The sequence below is a fragment of the Tiliqua scincoides genome, chromosome 5 (assembly GCF_035046505.1).
Source record: "Tiliqua scincoides isolate rTilSci1 chromosome 5, rTilSci1.hap2, whole genome shotgun sequence".
Taxonomy (NCBI): domain Eukaryota; kingdom Metazoa; phylum Chordata; class Lepidosauria; order Squamata; family Scincidae; genus Tiliqua; species Tiliqua scincoides.
The window spans coordinates 62,044,535-62,063,194 of NC_089825.1; the positions used below are offsets into that span (position 1 = coordinate 62,044,535).

General features: G+C 43.4%; 1 protein-coding gene across 7 annotated transcripts in view; it reads right to left on the minus strand.

The window, feature by feature from the left end:
- TPK1 (thiamin pyrophosphokinase 1) overlaps positions 1–18,660 on the minus strand; it is a 321,965-nt gene that overhangs the window by 154,028 nt on the left and 149,277 nt on the right. For all 7 annotated transcript variants that reach the window (XM_066627433.1, XM_066627430.1, XM_066627431.1 and 4 more), the window contains one exon: positions 14,959–15,031. In XM_066627433.1, the coding sequence (XP_066483530.1) occupies positions 14,959–15,031 (73 nt within the window). The remainder of the gene's footprint in view (positions 1–14,958; positions 15,032–18,660) is intronic.

Here is an 18,660-nt window from a genome sequence, read left to right on the forward strand (position 1 = left end):
TTAAGATCACTCCAGTGTCAGGGACAGATCACTTCCTGGTAAGGTTTAGGCTTGTTGTGGCTTCTTACCTCTGCAGAGGCTGGAGACCACATTGCATGGTCCGTCCTTGGAAGCTAATGGATCTTGAAGGTTTCCTAAGGGCTCTGGGGATTTTCCAGCTGCTAAGAATGGGGTCTCATCTGAGGACCTGGTTGACCACTGGAATGGGGAAATGGCTAGAGCAGTGGATAAGACTGCTCCTAAGCAGCCTCTGCCAGGTCACAGACTCAGAGCCACTCCTTGGTTTACAGAGGAGTGGTGAATGATGAAGTGGGTAGACATCTAGAGTGGCATGAAACTTGTGCTGAGTGTGACCAGATACATAATGGAGTTCGTTATAGAGCCTTTTTTCTCAGCTACTATTGCATCTAAAGAGAGCCGCCCAGCAGAACTGTACACAGAACTGCCGCCCAGCAGAACTGTTGTGTGAGGCTTACTCCATCAGGCCCCTCCAATAGACCAGGAGGAACACACAGTCACTCACTGTGACATGTTGCATTGCAGATAAAGTTGCTCACATTCGTCATGATTTGGAAACCACAGTGACAATGTCTGATGATGTCCCCTTCATGTCACTTGCTCAGTTTTGTGGGATTATTTTCAGCTTGTACAGCTTGAGGATGTGGACAGATTCCTTTGGAGCGTGAGACCATCTGCCCAAGAGGGGCTGGTTGAGTGGACAGGGAAGGAGGTTAATTCCTCCTTAATGGAGGGGGTCTTGTTGCTAGCCCTGAAGCAGCTGGTGGTTTGACCTCTTCTGAAAAAGCCCTAAATGGACTCCACTGAGCTAGACAATTTCTGGACAGTCTCTAACCTCCCTTTCTAGGCAAGGTGATCAAGTGAGTGGTGGCGTCTCAACCCTAGAAGGTCTTGGATGAGGCAGATTATCTGGATCCCTTTCAATCTGGTTTCAGGCCAGGCTTGCTAGATGAGCAATGCCGGGGACTGAACAGGGGGAGTATATCCCTGTTGGTTCTGCTGGACCGCTCAGCAGCTTTCAACCCCATTAACTTTCTGGGCCAATTGGCTGAGTTGGGGATTGGAGGCACTGTGTTGTGCTACTTGGTGGACAGCTCCCAGATAGTAGTGCTGGTGATGGTGGTGCTTAAGGGACAAACTGGCACAAGATGAGGGGTTCCATCTTGAACCCCATGCTATTTAACATCTACATGAAACTACATGAGAAGTCATCAGGGGATTTGGAGTGGGTACCATCAGTATGCTGATGACACCCAGCTCTTTCTCTCCTTTCCACCACTTTGCAAGTGGCTGTAGAGGCCTTAGAGTGCTGCCTGGAGAAGGTTGGGACCTGGATGAGGACTAACAAGCTGAGATTAAATCCTGTCAAGACAGAGGTTCTCCTGGTTCAGAAATTCATGATGCAGGTGCCAGAGTATCAACCTGCTCTGAATGGCATTGCACTCCCTCTGAAGGAGCAGGTCTGCAGCTTTGGGGTTCACCTGGATTCGCAGCTGCTCCTAGATTCCCAGGTGGCAGCTGTGGCCAAGGGAGCCTTTGCCCAGCTTCAGTTGGTGCATGCCAGCTGTGGCTATACTTGGATCGTGCTGACCTAGCCATGGTGATTCATGCCATAGTGACATCAAGACTAGACTATTGTAATGCACTGTGTGAGACTGCCCTTGAAGATGGTTCAGTAAATTCAATTAGTGCAGAATGAGGCGGCTTGTGTACTTGCTGGAGGTAGGCAGTTTGACTCTGTTGGGCCACTGCTCTAGTGGCTGCCCTGGCTGCCCACGCATTTCCAGGCCCTATAAATTTTGTCCTATAAAGCTCTACTACAGCTTGGTCTGTAGTACAGGGTATTTGAGAGACCTTCCATACAATCCGACTCGTCCTCTCCGGTCATTGGAGAGGGTCTTCTTACGGGTGTCACCACACATGGAGGTGGAAGGGATGAAGGCAAGGAGTACAGTCTTCTCCATAGTGGCACCAACTTTGTGGAATTCCCTCCCTCTTAGTTTGCCAACTTCACCCTCCTTAGAGGCTTTCCAGCGGGGCCTCAAAACCTATAGCATTTTGAGTTTTTTCATGGCTATTCCATGTTGATTAGTTTTATGGTGTTTTTAATTGTCTGTTGCTGGGTTGTTCTTTTTATCATCCTTGGCTTTTCATGAGATTTCTTAGGTCGCTTTTAGATTTTAGGAGTTTTTTAATTACTTATTTTTTTTTATTATGCTTATATTTTTTGTATTGCATCTGGAAGTCGCTTTGAATGCCCAAGATAAAGCAGGGTATAAATAAATAAATAAATACGCAAACTCAAAGTTTGAAACAAACAAACAAACAAACAAACAAACAAGCTACAGGGTAGCTTTTACAAACTGACTGGCAAGGATTATATATTAGTCAATAAACTAGCCTGCAAAAATTGCATTTAAAAAAATGAACAGTAGCTTAGTAAAACTCATGCCACAGAACAGTCTTCAAGGGGCCCAGAAATGGAGTTTGGCATTTGCCTTTCAATTTTGTAATAAACTTCCTTGGACATAAAATATATTTCTTTCCTATATAAATGTAGACAGTCTCACTGGAGTAAACATGTGGAAGACTGGGTCGTTGGTTTGTGATTCAAGCCCAACAAGATCAGTGTGTCTTCTCTGCAAAACACTTTTAACTCTGCTCGTGTACATTCTGTTGACATACACACAACAAGTCATTAGCATCCCATTAAATGCCATACTAGGCAGTTTTACCATCTCAGCCCCTCACTTTGCATAATAACCAGGAAAGATAAGCAGAAATCAAGAAAAATCAAGTGTATGCATTTGCCCTCTACACCGCTTGTCAACCGATTGATAAACTACCAAAGGACTAAAAGGAGCTGCTATATAATCTTCCGGTACTCTTGCTGACATTTGAATAATAAGCAAATTGACTTAAAGCTTCACAGAGCACTCAATTCATGTGAGTATCTTTTGAAGCTCTGAATGCAAGAGAAGATTAACCACAGCGCTACCTGCAGTGTTAATGTATTTATTAATGAAGCAATGGGTCTGATGCTTGCTGGCGATATTCCTTTGAGACTGTAAACCAATTTAAGGTTTCTTTGACATATCACATTTTTCAAGTAGTCACTATGTTTTTATAAAAGTATACTTTTCCTGGGTGGCTCTTTTTGTCGCTCTACCCATACTTAACATCCCAGGATGCATTGCTACTGGCAACAGACGAAGCACACCCCTTCCTAGATGCATCTGTACGTTAGCAAGAAAACAAGATGTTACACATATATCAGGGAGTCAAACCATTAAAATAATGAGTTCTGTTCGTTTGCTATACAGTCATGCCTTGGTAGTTCTACATTCCACTGGAGTTGGAGTTCCATTCCACAAACCCCAGTGTATGCCAAAACTTGTGAATAATCAAATCAGTGGGTCTTGGCACCCAAGTATTTGAACGTGACCAGAACTGTGCTCTGCTCACATCTGGAGGGCATTCTGAGGGCCTTCCTGATCCTCAGTGCCTTCTAGGGCCCTAAAACAGGTCAATTTACAATGCCCAAGCACTGTTCCCCCCCCCCAAGCCTGGGGTTCAGCTCCAGCTTCCCCCTGGAGTAAGCAACTGGTTTAACTGGGTATCCTTGGTAGGTAAGAACTGAGTCAACTGGATCCAGGTGCAGCCATATCCCCCCTATATTCCCAGTGAAAACCACACCCGTAAATAGACAAAATTTATTTCTAGAATTTAGGGGGGTTATACAGACAAAGAGACAGGTACTTCAACTTGATAGAGATACAGAGCATAAACATGACACAACAAATTAAAAATAATAAAAAGATAACTCTTAGCACAAACACTATCACTCACCAAAGCACAACTTACATCCCTGGATCTCAATACATTATCCAATACATTATCCAATGTGATCAGCATTGCCCATGCTGGGATGCAGTGGCCAAGCTCAGATCCACAGATCAAGACAAAAGACTCTCACACCTGATACCAACCCACCAGCCAATCAGAAATTGGACCCACCAAACCGTCCGGAATACTAGGTGCTACAGGGCAATTCACTCATGGTGGTATCCCCTCCCTTCCTGAAACACACAGCTGTGGTGTATCAGGCACTCAAGGTGTCCTTGAGCCAATTAACAACTATCTTTCAGGCCTGCTAACTCATAGATGGGTAGGGCCACTCCCACTACCTCCCAGAGACAAGTCTTTTGTGGTATGCCTTAATGAGGGACTTTCTCACACTCAGCTAGTTTCCAACATGGCTCCAGGCAGAGGCCTACAATTGCTTTTACCTACTTAGCCATTTGTCACAGGCTGAAAACCAGAAGTGATGATTTCCAGCCCTCAGATACCATCCTGGATGTGACCAGAGCTCTGCTCCAGTCACATTCAGAGATTTCAGGTTGGACTGCCTTGGGGTTCAGTGCAGGACAGGGGAACTGCATTCAGTCAGATCCATGGATTAAAAATTCACAGATGATCAGGCACCACCTGTATTTCAATTCCATTTAATTACATTTCAGGTGTGAACTTTAAAAAAAGGTTTGGTAACTGGTTCAGACACGTGGAACCTGTTTTGAACCAGTTTTAGACTCATTTCATACTGAATAACCTCAAACTCTTCTGCTTGCAATGCAACTCTATAATATGAATCAAATGATGACTATTAAACTTGAGAAAAATATTTACAGCACAATCCCATGCATGTCTGTCCAGAAGAAAGGTCCATTAAATTCAGTGGAACTTAGCCACTTTCTGTGGTTCAGTTCTTTTACTGTTGCTGTTATTACTAGTACAGTGGGTATTTTTTTCTCCTGAGTTCTTCAGTTTGGAACTAGAAAGATAGGACTGCACTATTCACAATAAATATTTCAATAACCAACAACAAAAACCAGTACAAAACCAAATCCTGATTTACACCAATCGCTGTTAAAATCCACAACATGTGTAAAGGATTTAAATCAGAAGGATTATCACAGCATGAAGCTATCGAAGGCAAACATGAACTGCGTTTCAACCTTGGTTCAACAGCTTGTCGAATGCTGTATTTTATATACTACAATAATTTACCGCATACATTGTCTTCAGAACTCTTTCCTATTAACCAGCAGGAGGTTGTCTTCCTTTTAAGACAGTTACTTGCCAACGAAAAAGCAATCAACTCCACATGTGCAGCTCCACTACTGTTGCACAACCAACTCAGTTTAACCAGGACAATCACACATTGAAACACATTTAAATAGTGCATTTATTGTGGTTGATAAGTTCAGCCTTGGAGGGGCATTTCATGCTTTAATGAAGAGCATATGGAAAAGGTCAATGCAAAGTGAGCTCAGGCCACTGAAATTAAATCCACCTTTCCCTCTTCATACGTACCAAACCCATTCCTGAAATAGCCATTATAGTGAAAATCTGGATATCTACAATTATTACATTAATGTCAATGGGAACCATTCTAATTTGTTTCAAAGCCATTCTGAATTTACCCCAAAATGCCTAAGAGCCCAATCCTGAGCTCTTACCGTTGGTCCTCTGCTGGCACTGAGATGCAAATATGCCATAAGGCATGTCTGCAGCCCTCAGTGCTGGCCCAGTACCAGTGTTAGAGCAGCACTGGCTTGCGCTGGGGTAGCGCTGGTAGACGGCCGCTGCTCTGCTGCCGCCCAAACCGCCAGTCAATGAGGCAAATTCCTCTTCTTTGTCTCTGGAACTCAAAGATGTGGGGAGGTATGCCCAATGGGCAAAATGGGAGGTAGACCTTGGCCTCCACAAGAGATGTGGTCCTTCCCTTCCCCCACCATTCCTAGACCTTCTATCAAAAATATTGGTATAGATCAGTGGTTCTTACACATTGGCACTGGGACCCACTTTCTAGAATGAGAATCTGTCAGAACCCACTGGAAGGGATGTCATGACTGGAAGTGACATCATCAAGCAGGAACATTTTTAACAATCCTAGGTTGCAATCCTACCCACACTTACCCAGGAGTAAGTCCCATTTACTAACATTTTAAAAAGAATGTACATAGTAGCTTGTTAAAAGTACAGGTCTGTAACATTTCCCAAATGCAGTCACATGCTATGATAGCATCAGGTCTCAACTATTAAAACTAAAATACTGAAATGAATAGGAACCCACCTGAAATTGGCTCGCGACTCATCTAGTGGGTCCTGACCCACAGTTTGAGAAACACTGGTACAGATAAAGAGGGATGGTCTTAATACGTGCAGTATGTAGAACTGAAAATCTTTGCAGCAAAAGTACTTTTAAAGAGGAAAGAGTTCATATACATTTTTTAGTTTCTTAGATATAGAGAAAATTATTTTTATTACTTTCTGCAAAATAATTAAGTGATCTGTTTTACCCCATCACTCTCAATTATTCCATAACATCCCCCCCCCCTTTTAGTGGTTGCAACAGCAACCCATAACATATAACTTCATATCAGGCAAACCACCCTACCATTTCCAATCAAATCCAACCAGTCTGCATTAGAACATTGGATTTTTAATTTGCAATGCAATGAAAAGCCTTCACTAATTTGCTAATTAAGGATCCAATCTTAAGGATCCAGCTTTCCAGCAGCGATGCAGCCATATCAACAGGGCATGCCCTACATCGGCGGGGGCAGTCATAGAGGCCTCTGCAAGGTAAGGGAATGTTTACTAACTTACAATGGGGCTGTACTGTGGCTGCATCAGCAGTAGAAGGTTAGATAGAATTGGGCCCTAAATTAGGTAGGTGATTCCTCCCCCCATATTTAAATCATCGCTAGCGCATGAACATTTCTAAAGTTAGTCAAATTCAAACATTTCTGAAAACAGTAATTTCATTCTTAATAAGTATATCCACAGCTGACCCTCACCTTTTCAGTGCTTGAAAGGGCCGGTCCAAATGCACAAGCAACAAAAACATGACACATTTTGGGACCAGTGAAGCGGCCTACGACAGGTGTGTTCAAGAAAGGATCCCCTTGCAATCTTACAGTCACTTGTATTTACACAAAACTTGAATTGCGTGTGCCTGTGTGCATTGTGAGAGTCAGGCTTATGGGATTCACAGTCTACAGCAATCCGTCTCCTTCCCTGCGGCTGTTCTCTGTCATTCTCTAAAATTGTTTTGCCTGAGCAGGCTTTGAGGCTTTATATTGGGTTACTGCATTGTTTTGTTTGTACACCTGTATATTCTTTATTTGAAGCTGAGATTGCTTTGTACATGTTTAGGTGGCTCCTTGATTTTATTTTTTTTTACTTTATTTTTTACTTTTATTAATTCTGCTGACGTTTTGGAATTGTTTTGTATTGTATTTTTAAATTTGTAAGCCACCTTGAGTTTCCTTTGAAGTGGAAAGATGGGACATAAATGCATTAATTAAAAATAACAACTAGTCAAGGTCCTCTGTGGTACTGCAAAGGATCCTGCTGTGAAATTGCTAGGCAGTATAGTATTGTTTGGACAGATCAAAATGCAAGGCAGGTTGAATAAATCTTGGAGCAGGTACTGCTCCTGGCAGCAGTGGGAGGCAAGGTAAATAACAACAACAATAATAATAAACAACCAGTACTTAGGGTTGATGTAGCACTTTCAAGCATTCGAAAACTTTCATTTACATGATTTTGTTGCCGTCAGGGAAAAGGGGCCTGGGACAAGACAGGCTGACCAAGGGGAGTAGCACCTCGTGTTTAATGTGCATGCACCCCTTCTTGCATCCCATTTTCCCTTTATGGACCACAGCATCTGAATGGAGGAAAACTTTGCCAGTCTTTGCTTACTGCCACCATCCTAAACTACAGAAACCAGGCAGAAGGGGATTGAAGGAAAGACCCCTTCCCAGGGGAGCACTGAACACCAGGGATTATTTAAAATCAAACCCATAGCAGCATCTGCAGGGAAAAAAGACATGACAACCCATTGAATTACTCATGAACACGTACCAGGCAGGCTTCCTGATGTGTGGACCTAAAGGACTTTGATATGATGTTACAAAGTTATCAGATTAGAGAAGTGGAGCTCTCCTGGTTTCTCCATCCCACCTCTTTTACTAATTACAGACAGGAGAGTGGCCCAATGAGCATGGAATAGAGCAGATACCTTAGATACTCGCCTAAAAAGGTGAAAAATTTCTTCCCAGAAAAGCAGCCTGAATCACTGCCCCGCCTTATCTCTGGGGCATGCAAGCCGCGAGGGTGGGGGGAGGCAAGTGAGCCAGCCAATCACTATGGTGGGAGGGAGAGAGCGAGGGACCAAGTGATCTTCTGCTGAGAGGAGGCTGTGCAGGCTGGGGTGCTGCTGAGCATTCACAGCTGCCTGCAGGTGTGGTGTGGGTGTGCTTCAGGCCGTTGCCCAGCTGCAGAAGCTTCAAGCGCAGGGCAGGGCAATTGCCACCGCAGCCATCAGCAGCCCCCCTCGCACAGCACCAGCACCCACGGAGGCATCTCTGGAGCTGCACCCAAGACAGAGCAGGAGACAATGAGCTGTGTGTGGGAGGGGGCGTCTGAGCGAGGGAGAAGCAGTCATTTGAAACAGCTGAGTCCATCTCCTCTTTCCTTCTTGTTCCCCCTTCCTACTGTATTTAAACTTCAAGCACTCCATTGGAAAGTCCAACTTGCTAACCCCCTTCCCATCTCCCCACAGATGAAGTTGGACAGGGTGGGAAAGGGGCGAGAGTGATCTTTTGAGAGAGAGAGAGAGAGAGAGAGAGAGAGAGAGGCAGGCAGGCAGGCAGCCTGCAGAAGGCTGTGCCTTTGTTTCTCAAGCCATTGAAAGGGTTAAGTCCATCTCCTCTTTCCTTCTTTTTTTGCCCCCTCCCCCTCATTGAATCCAAACTTTAAACTCTCTGTTGGGAAGCTGAGGCTTGCTAGCCCCTCTCCCCATAATCATTCACTACTGATGAAGTTGTACTGGGGGGGGGGGAGAGGAAGAGTTAACTTTTATAAAAGGAAAAGTTTGTGTGTGTGAGTGTGTGTGTGTGTGAGAGAGAGAGCACTTAAAACAGTTAAGTCTACAATCCTAGCCTCACTTTCATGGAAGTAAGCCCCACTGACTATTAAGGGACTTGCTTCTAAGTAGGCATGCCTAGGATTGGGCTCCCAGTCTATTCCTTCCTCTTGCTTTCCTCTCCACATCTCCCCTTACTGTATACAGTCACACTTCAGTCTCTCCTTTGCAAAACTTTTTGCAAACCTCCTTGCTAACCTCACCAATGAAGCTGGACTGGAGGGGAAAAGTCCCTGCATTTGTGTATGTGGGGGGGAGCATCTGTGTGTGTGTGAGAGAAGCAATCTCCCTGTGTGTGTGTGTGTGTGTGTCCTTTTCACTGGAAGAGTCCTGGAGACCTTGCAAAGATGCAAAACACAGGAAAAGCAGAATTTAAAGCAGAATTATTCTGCAGCAACAGGTATTTTAGCCAGAGATCTTAGCTGCATGCTGGCAGGAGCTAGGAAGCACTTGCAACAGCTGCTTATGTAGTACTTTTAGGAGAGCATGCTTGCTTCTGCAGTATCCCCCTGCCAGGACCTCCACACAAGGCCCAGAGGCGCCACTGCCCTTCCTCCACAGAGGGTCTACTTCCAAGTAAATCAGGTGCAACTATGTGCAGCTGCACTTGCTCAGTCACTCCTTGTTGCTTGTTTCTCTACTGTGAACTGAATTGCATACTCCCAGTTGTGTGTTCTACGTAGAGCCTTTGGCTTAAGGCACCAGGCACTTTAAAGGAGGATTTCATTAATGGTTCTACTGGTATGCTGTTTCCAGTGTAGTTAGAGCCCAATCCTAGACTTGTCTGCTCAGAAGTAAGTCCCATTAAAGTCAATGAGGCATACTCCCAGGAAAGTGTGGATGGGATTGTGGCCTTACTCTGATAGTGTTTACAAATGGTTGTTGAGAGAACAATTAAAAAAATTAGTGAATAAAAATGCATCTTATGATCTATGAGAGTCTCTAATTTGTATATATGTATACTATGTATACACAGTATAGCGAAAACAGTATTAAAAATAGTGTATGTATACATACTATGTATGTATACATGTATGTATAGATGTATACATACTATGTATATATACTGTGTTTTTAATAAATTAGTGACTGTACAGTTCTTAGGTAACAACTACTGCAAGGTTATTTTTCAGGATCTGGCCTCTGGTAAAATCAGACAAAATTATAGTCAGACACCTCCCTAAGCTAAACCCCCGACTTATCCGAGGGTCATAGCAAATTCCATGATTTTGGGCTCAAAGCCTGCCCTCGTCTTATCTGTGAGATCGCCTTACAGGCGAGTGTCTAGGGTATTCTCTTTACGTTTACGAACCTTGTCCTGGAATCTGGGGTGATACTTTCAACTCTGCTTTAAAAATAACCAATAATGATCTAATTTATCCATCTAAGGTGATGCACTTTGCCAGTGAAACAAGTATCTGACAGCTTGCAACATGACACTGCAATTTAAAATGGAGTGTTTTCATTTTGCATTCATTTTAGCTAGCCTACTGCCCTGGATAAAATAGGTGGAAGACTCTAGGGCAGAAACATGAAATATTTATAAAAACTACATATTGAACAATTTAATCATAATAAACAATGAGCTCTTTAATTGTATAGTCTAGCTCAGTGGTTTCCAAACTTTAGCATCAGGACCCACTTTTTAAAATGACATTGTCAGGATCCACCTTAGTTTACCAGGTTTTTTAAAAAAAAGATCTATTAAGAAATAATATTTATTTATTTATAAGCCATAATGACCAGAAAAAAACACCCTCAAAAACTTTACATGCTTAAAAGCTAAGCTCTTTGCTGGGTAATCAGCAGCTACAGTATTTAATTTTTCAATAGTCCCAGGACTTGAGGCAATTAGTTAGCTGCTCTTTCCATCATTCTTTGGTGACCCACCAAAAATCAGGTTGCAACCCACCAGTGGGTCCCTACCCACAGTTTGGGAGCCACTAGAGCTGTTCCTATGATGAACAGCAAGTAGCAAATTTAAAAAAAACAAAAAACTTTAATATGCAGTTGACTAATATGGAAACTTGAAATGCTACTTTTTCCAGTGAAGTTCTGGTCCATACAGCTAATCCTGAAAAAGACAAGTGTTCCACATTCAAACTACCAGCTCTGTTTTGCACAGTCTTCTCAGGTCCAGTTTACAGAAACAAAAGATGAGGTAGTAAACAGTAATGACTAATTTGTTACTAATGTATACATAATTTTTGTTTACTCCTATGTTATTAATTGAATATTGAACTGCTGAGTGTGTTTTTATAACTATTGCACAGACACACAAACACACTGAATTGAATAGACACACATATTGAACTGAGTGCATTTGTTATAACTTTTTCACTAGCTAACTGTAAATGCTTTTGTTGAACTGTTTTTGATATTATATTTTTCTTTCTGTACTTTGGAACCTTCCTGTAAAAGGAAAAATAGAATATACTGATAAACTATTCTTGGCCTTTACTGCCCCAGGGTTCAATCCTGAACTTGGCACACTGGCTCACTGCTTGCGCACACTCTTGCAAATGTGCCATAAGGCACGTTTTTGAGCCCTTGCGCCAATGCTCTGCCAATGCTAGCAGCTAGTGCTGGAGCGCCATCATTCATCGGTTGCACGGACCACCGAGAAGCAGAGAGGTAGGTGGAGGTGTGGGGGGAGGCATTCTGGGGAGGGGGGAGGCAGAGGGAGGGTGGAGAGAGGGCCAGGAGAGAGCGGGGAGGAGGGGTTCTGGGGGGAGGGAGTGGGGCAGGAGGGAGGCGGGGCTGGTGGAGCTTAGCTCCACCGAATTTACAGCCTTGTGTTGGGCTGGTCACCTGATACAGAGGCTGTTGATTCTACGCCAACCTTTGGGTCACCATAGAATTGAGTAGCCCCATTGTGGGGCTACTCGCTTTATGTGGGGGAAGAGGATGAAAGTCTCCTTCTCCTGAGGAGCCGGCGGCGGCTGGCTGGAGCACGCAAGATGCGGTGGTGGCAGCTATTTTCAGCACTGCTGCAGCCCCGCATGCCAGGCAGCTCAGGATTGGGCTACCTGAGTGTAGATAACAATGGTGGGACTTCATCAGAGAAGAGAAACCACTAAATATAGAAAACTAGCATCTTAGAGCTACAACCCTTCTCTCTGCCATTTAGTTTTTTAAGTACAGGAAGTTTATCAGTCATGCACACACACACACTCAACCTGTAGCCCAGATTGACTAAAAACAATTCTCCCACCTCATCTGCTTTCACAGACTAGTCGAGGTACACATTATAGGGGGTTGAGCATACATGTTTTGGGGTTATTTACCCTATTAACCTAAGGAAGTTACACCATGAAATAGCTGCCATCTTTCCCACATTACAGTGGTCATCAATTCTGCTCATTTGCTGGTAGATTCTCTTTTGCCACTGCAGAATTACTCAGATTTATGACAGACTCACAGGAAAGCAACACTTTTATCTCTTAGTCTAGTGATTTTTAATCTTTCAAAGTTTTTTCCTGATGCCCTACATGCCAGTGAAGATATTCACTATGAAGATATTTGCCCAGAACAAGAAGAACCGGAATACTTGCTATGATCCAGTGCCTCACATATGCAGGAGTTCCGATATATACATGGAGCTCTTGCCATGAAAACAAGTAACTTATTTACTTCTATATGTGCATATTCTCTTGCTCTGGATTGGAGGCTTTAAGGAGAAACTGGCATGTAGGGCACCGGGAAAAAACTTTGAAAGACTAAAAACCATGGCTTATCTTGCCACAGAGAATTGGTCGCAAGCGTTTCACCAATAAAGATCACCCTGCTTCACCCACAGGACTCAAAGCATCTCCCAATATTAAAGTCAATAAATAAAAAAAGACAAGTAGCAAGCAGCAAAAATGATGAGACGACATTACAGAAGAAAAACTAAGCCAGTAAATATAAACCATGGGTTGCTGTTATCACAGACCATGACAGGTCCACTAAAAAAGGAAAAGAAAATCACATTTTGGCAGGGGGATTGTTCCATCACCTCCAAGCAAGCAGCAAAGGCTCCTGCTTCTTCCCACTGATCTTACCCCCCTGGCTTGCCTCTTTTAAGACAAGTGGTTGGAGCAGAGTCTCAACTTGGTAGGCAGGCACGTTAATTGCTATTGATTTCCAGACTGTCATGGACAGAAAGGGAAACATTGTTCAGGTATACCTTGACTTTCATCCACTTGATTTCCACTGCTTTGCTCTTTCAACCACTTTCAATTATAACCACATTTCAAATTTTGTCTGCATGCTTTCCTCTTTCGTCTGATTCCATCCAACCTTCCACAATGTTCGTCTATATTCTTATGTTTATTTTTCTCTTATTTCTGTTTGTTTAGGTTTGGCTTGATTTCCCTGTGTTATACAGTTAGTTATTTACTTTTTTCACTGGCCATAATAAATCTGCAATCTAAATAAGGTTATGCTTCGACATTCATCCATTTTTGCCTTTCATTCAAGCTCTGGTCCCTAAGTAGATAAAAGTGCAAAATATAATTGTAATAGAGTCGTTGTCTTCTAAGTCCTTAATCCAGGGGAAGATCTGCCTGAAAATCTGACATAGAAACCTTTTCCCTTTCAGAGGAATCTGGGGGTGCATTCCATGGGTGCAGACATGGAACACAGTATGCTCACCATGTAAGAATAACCCACCTCTTCTTGTTGAGAAATCTGAAGGTCTATTGGAGGAGAAAACAGGAGCGAATAAAACTCTCATGGACAAAGAAGGATGAGACATTGGCTACCTTTATCCTTCCAGTCTTTGTGAATCTCTCTCCTTAAAGGCTGAGGGCCAGAGCTTCTTTTGAATGTGTTAGTATAGCACAGGGTGTGCGATAAGTCATGAAACCACAGCAGGGGATTGAGGGGAGGGCTTTAGCCCCTTTGTAGTTCTCACTCTGTGTATCTCTTCCTGCACTTTATTTGAAAAGTTTTTGAAAAAGCTTCAACTGGCCTGCAATAGAAGGTTTATTTGAAAATAAACTGTACATAGCACATGGAGGTGCGCAATCAGGAAAAGAACTGCAGTGGGGGTAAGTGCTAAAGCCTCCTCTCCCCTCGTTTACTTTTTGTAGCCCTCTGCACTTTTTTTTTTAATAAAGGAAACAAAAGGCCAAATACATGCTTCAAAATAGTATGTAGTTTGGTCCTAATTTTACTAGGAATTGGAAGGACGAGAATAAGAATAGCAGAATAATCAGCAGCTTAAGTACAGAGCTGGGAAGGTTCATTTTGATCTTCACATTTTGATAAAGGAGGTGGCTCCTCCTTCTTTGGGTGTCTTTTTGAAGTCTTCTCCAACTTGCACTTCCTGTAGGCAGAAGAAGCTCCAGTGTACCCAACAGGCAGGGTTGGTTTACTGTCACGCTGCTTAGTTCTGCTGGATCCAAAGCCCTGTGCTGGGCCTCCCGGCCCAACACAGGTCTTCTTTACTCTGTGCCAGCTGAATAGCTCCATTTCAGCGCTACTGCAGCCTTGGGTGCTGGGCAGCTCAGGATTGGGTTGTAAGTAAGTAACAGCCCAATCCCACTTACCTGGGAGTAAGCCCCATTGACTCTAATGGGACTTACTTCTGAGTAGGCAGGCATAGGATTGGGCTGCGAGTAAGGGTCCAGTCCTATCCAACTTTCCAGTTCTGGTGTAGCCACAATGCAGTCCCATGGTAAGGGAACACATGTTTCCATACCTTGAGGAGGCCCAAGTGACTGCCCCTCCACCACAGGATGCAGCACACACCCCACTAGTAGAACTGCACCAGCACAGGAAAATTGGATAGGATTGGGCCCTAAGTAAGTAAGTAACCCTGATGCTACTCTGCCTGGAAAAGAGTACAGGATTCACAACCACAAGGTAATCCGTCTTCCTAAGATGCCAACAAATACAGCAGCAAAGTGAGAGTTAAAGAAGATGCTTTCTGAGAAATCTTAAAATATAAATGAACTTACCTTGACATTATAAAATTCCTTTACTTCAGGCAAAATAGAGTCAAAGTCCCCACTGATGTAATCAGGCAAAAAGCTGGGGAAAAGAAAACAATATTTGTTGGTTCATTTTATGAATTATTGCTTGAATTTAAAAAGCTATGTGTGACAAGGGCAAAAAAAAAAAAGTTCAGAATTCTGAGGGGAGAAAGACTGAAGCAGCAGCATCTGTATCCAAAATTAACATCAAGCAAATGGATGTAACTTTCCAGTCTAACAATCTACACATGGTTCTAATATAATGCCCTATGACAGTAGTTACCAAACTGTGAGCTGCGGATCCCCAGAGAGCCGCAGAAATCAGCCAGAGCAGCTGCAGAATCCTTGTGAAAATCCTGCTGGCCTCTACAATGTATAGGACTGTAGCCCTGATGGGGAGCAGCTGCCAATGGCTGAGTAGGTCAAGGGAACTCCCAGTCATAAAAAGGAACCACTGCCCTATGATGTCATCATTTGCATGGAGTTGACAGACTGGGATCAGAGGAGGTATGTACATGGAGGTAAGGTTTGCCCATGAAAATATTGTATGAAGAAAGATGATCACTGGTCTCACTTTTTTTTTTTTAAATACTGGGTTTCTTCTGCCAGGTAATGCCTCAGAATCTTATTAATAGACTGACTCCTCATCCCTTTTATACTTCATAGCATATTTGTGAGTTCATCAGCATTAGCTAGGACACAAAGGAATCTCTCCAGGTCTAGACAAAGCCAGCTGTCCTAGAGCTCTGTCATGGTCAAGCACTTCAGGCTGAAGATCAATGATCAGGTTCCTTTCCAGAATTCCAGGAAAAGAAACAGACTGCATCGCAAATGTATTCATAAAAGAGAATGCAGTAGAACTCCTGCCAACTAGCTCAGTCCCCAACATGTACATAGAGAAACACTGTTTCACCTGCATTGTTTTACAGTATTCTCTTAGGAAGAAATTATTTTGTTGTTCTGGAACACATGGAAGTGAACCGAAAATTTTTGTTAACCTTCCTTACCTTTAGACACTACTTCCTGGATGGTTTATAGATACTTGGGGAGCATTTCCAGAGAGGGCACATGCTAAGTTTTGCAGGGTGCCTCAACGCACCATCTGAGCTGCCACTCCCTGCCACTGGAACCATTCTGGGTGGTGAGAGCAATGCAAAGGTGTCTCCTCCACTTTGGAATAGCTCTGATTGCGAGGGGGAGGGGCAGCTTACACGATGCCTTGAGGTGCCCTGCAAAACTTAGTGCTGTGCTCCCCGCCCTCTGGGAAAGCTACTGCTCAGCAACACAAGAGTCTGTGACCTGCCACTGTGGGATATGCTGAACTCACACATGCGAGGTCAGAACACACAAGGAGTGTGAATGCCCAAACGACCCTATGAGAAAGGAAAAAGAATTGCAGCTGGGGACATATTTTGAATGGGCCCAATCAGCATAGCCCACAGCATGGGTCACCATGCAGTGTTAGGTTCAGCCCAAGTGCTAGTTTGTTATTTTGGTTTACAAGTCAGTGCAAACCACAGCTTGCCCGTATGAACAAAAGAGCCAACTACAGTTTGCCATAAATCAAAGTGGAAATTTGCAAATTGCGGTCCACAAGGGGGGATACAGAGAACCCCATAGGGGTATGGAGTGCACAAGCCCAAGGCTTCTTGTCATAACATCACAGCATAGTTTGGCATTATATCTGAACTGCTCCATAATGTTCCATTACTGAAGTACAGTATGTTCTTCACGGAGTTCTGGTGCTCCAAAGTCCATAGGATTTGAACAGTGACACTGAGTGCAAAATTATTAAGACATTTGACTATGATAACTTAAGTGCCCCAGCAGCAAGGAAATAAAAAACTGAGCAATTGCCTTGCTTTCTTCACAATTTAATTATTCTAATTATGCCTCAATTCTTCATTTAAAGGCATATTTTTTGCCAACAAGCTTTAGTGCCATTGAATGGGATTCTAGACCTGATTGTCACACTGAAAGAGTAACAGACAGGATGATGCTGGGCTCCCGTTGCTGGTTTTGAAAGGAAGCACCATAAATAGAAGATTCATACATGCTTCCCTTCAAAAACTTCTACAGCACGATGTGATTGCTGATCATCCAAGAGGCAACAGAGCGGATGTGATTGCTGATCATCCAAGAGGCAACAGAGCGGCTATTAAGGCTTCTTTGTCTTTCAGTCTTCCAAAAGGGAATCAGCTGTGTGCCACCTACTTACCATGCTGTCAAAAACCCCATGACTCATTTGTGCATTGAGTTGGGTTTTTATTCTCCTAATGACTGTCTAGGTTGGAGTGACACGGAAGAAGAAAAGGTTGGCTAGTCTATTTTTCACTACAAAATTAGGAAATGCTTCAATTTTGTTGTTAGGTTCTCTCCTCCACAACCCCAAAATGATGATGTACACTGGTTAGGTGATGGCTCTCAGGTAATGCACTATCAGCCTCAAAGGAGGGCAGGCATGCGCATGGAATAGAGTGGCTGAATTCCCCTCTCAGCAGCAGTCACTCAAACCTCATGAAATAGCATTTCAGGTGATATTCCAGCCTCCAGAGTTGGTTTTTCAGGGAGTGGAGGGGGCGGACCCTGAGTCGGGGGGGGGGGCGGAGGCAGAAACACCCATGTTGCATTTGCAGTAGATCAGAGGTGTCAAACCTGTTACATAAAGTGGGCCAAATAGTATTCATGGTGCTTGCTAAGGGCCAGAAGTGACATCATTAAACAGGAAGTGACATCATTAAGCAGATGATGACCAGTAATAAGCACTTTGTTCTCAGAATAGAAACTCATTAGCTGCAAATGGCAGAAGAGAAAACGCGCAAATCTAGACCATATTTTCAAGATAAGAGAGCCCAATTATCAAGCTGGGAAAACCCTATTATAAGGGGGGGCAGATACATTGCTTCTGGGGACTGCATCTAGCCTGCACGTTTTATGTTTGACACCCCTGCAGTAGATGCTGGAGTGCCTTTGAGAGCTTTAAGGGTGACGCCTAATGCTTCTACTTTACTTGTCTTTTCTTGTTGCCAGGAATAAATACTCCTAAAAATTAATGATGCCTCATGTTTGGGTTTGACTATGCCTGCAAGCCAACCAACAAACCATCTCCTTTTTGAGACCTGTGGGCATTTTACTTAGTTTTAAACCCTTAATGACATTTCTCCTCAATATATGTCATCTCTGCTGTAAACAACACGAGGACTGCGGTGTTGGGGGATGTTTAATTTACTTTAATCACCTCACTTGGTATTTTATATCAACTTATAAATTTTATAGATGGTGGCATGGCTCATGCAATCTATTTTTCCCCCAATTAGCACTTACAATGATCCATTGCGCATTCTATAGAAAGTATCGCGGAAACTGCATTATGCATGCAGAAGCCTTGTGAAGTAAGCAGGAAGTACTACGTACATGGCTCTGCATAGAGACTCCTCCAAAAGGAGGAGACAAGACACAGCGATTTGGCTGCCTACGCTTATATGCAGAAAGTTGTGATATTGTACCATAACTATTGTGCATACCGATATCTCATTATAAAGTACAGCCAGCACTGTAGAGTAGATGGGGGAGGCCAGACCTGGACACAGACAACCTGGTTTCAAGCCCCTGCTCAGCTGTTAAGGTAATTGAGTGATCTTGCAAAGTCACTAAGGGCGCAATGCTAACCAACTTTCCAGCACTGAC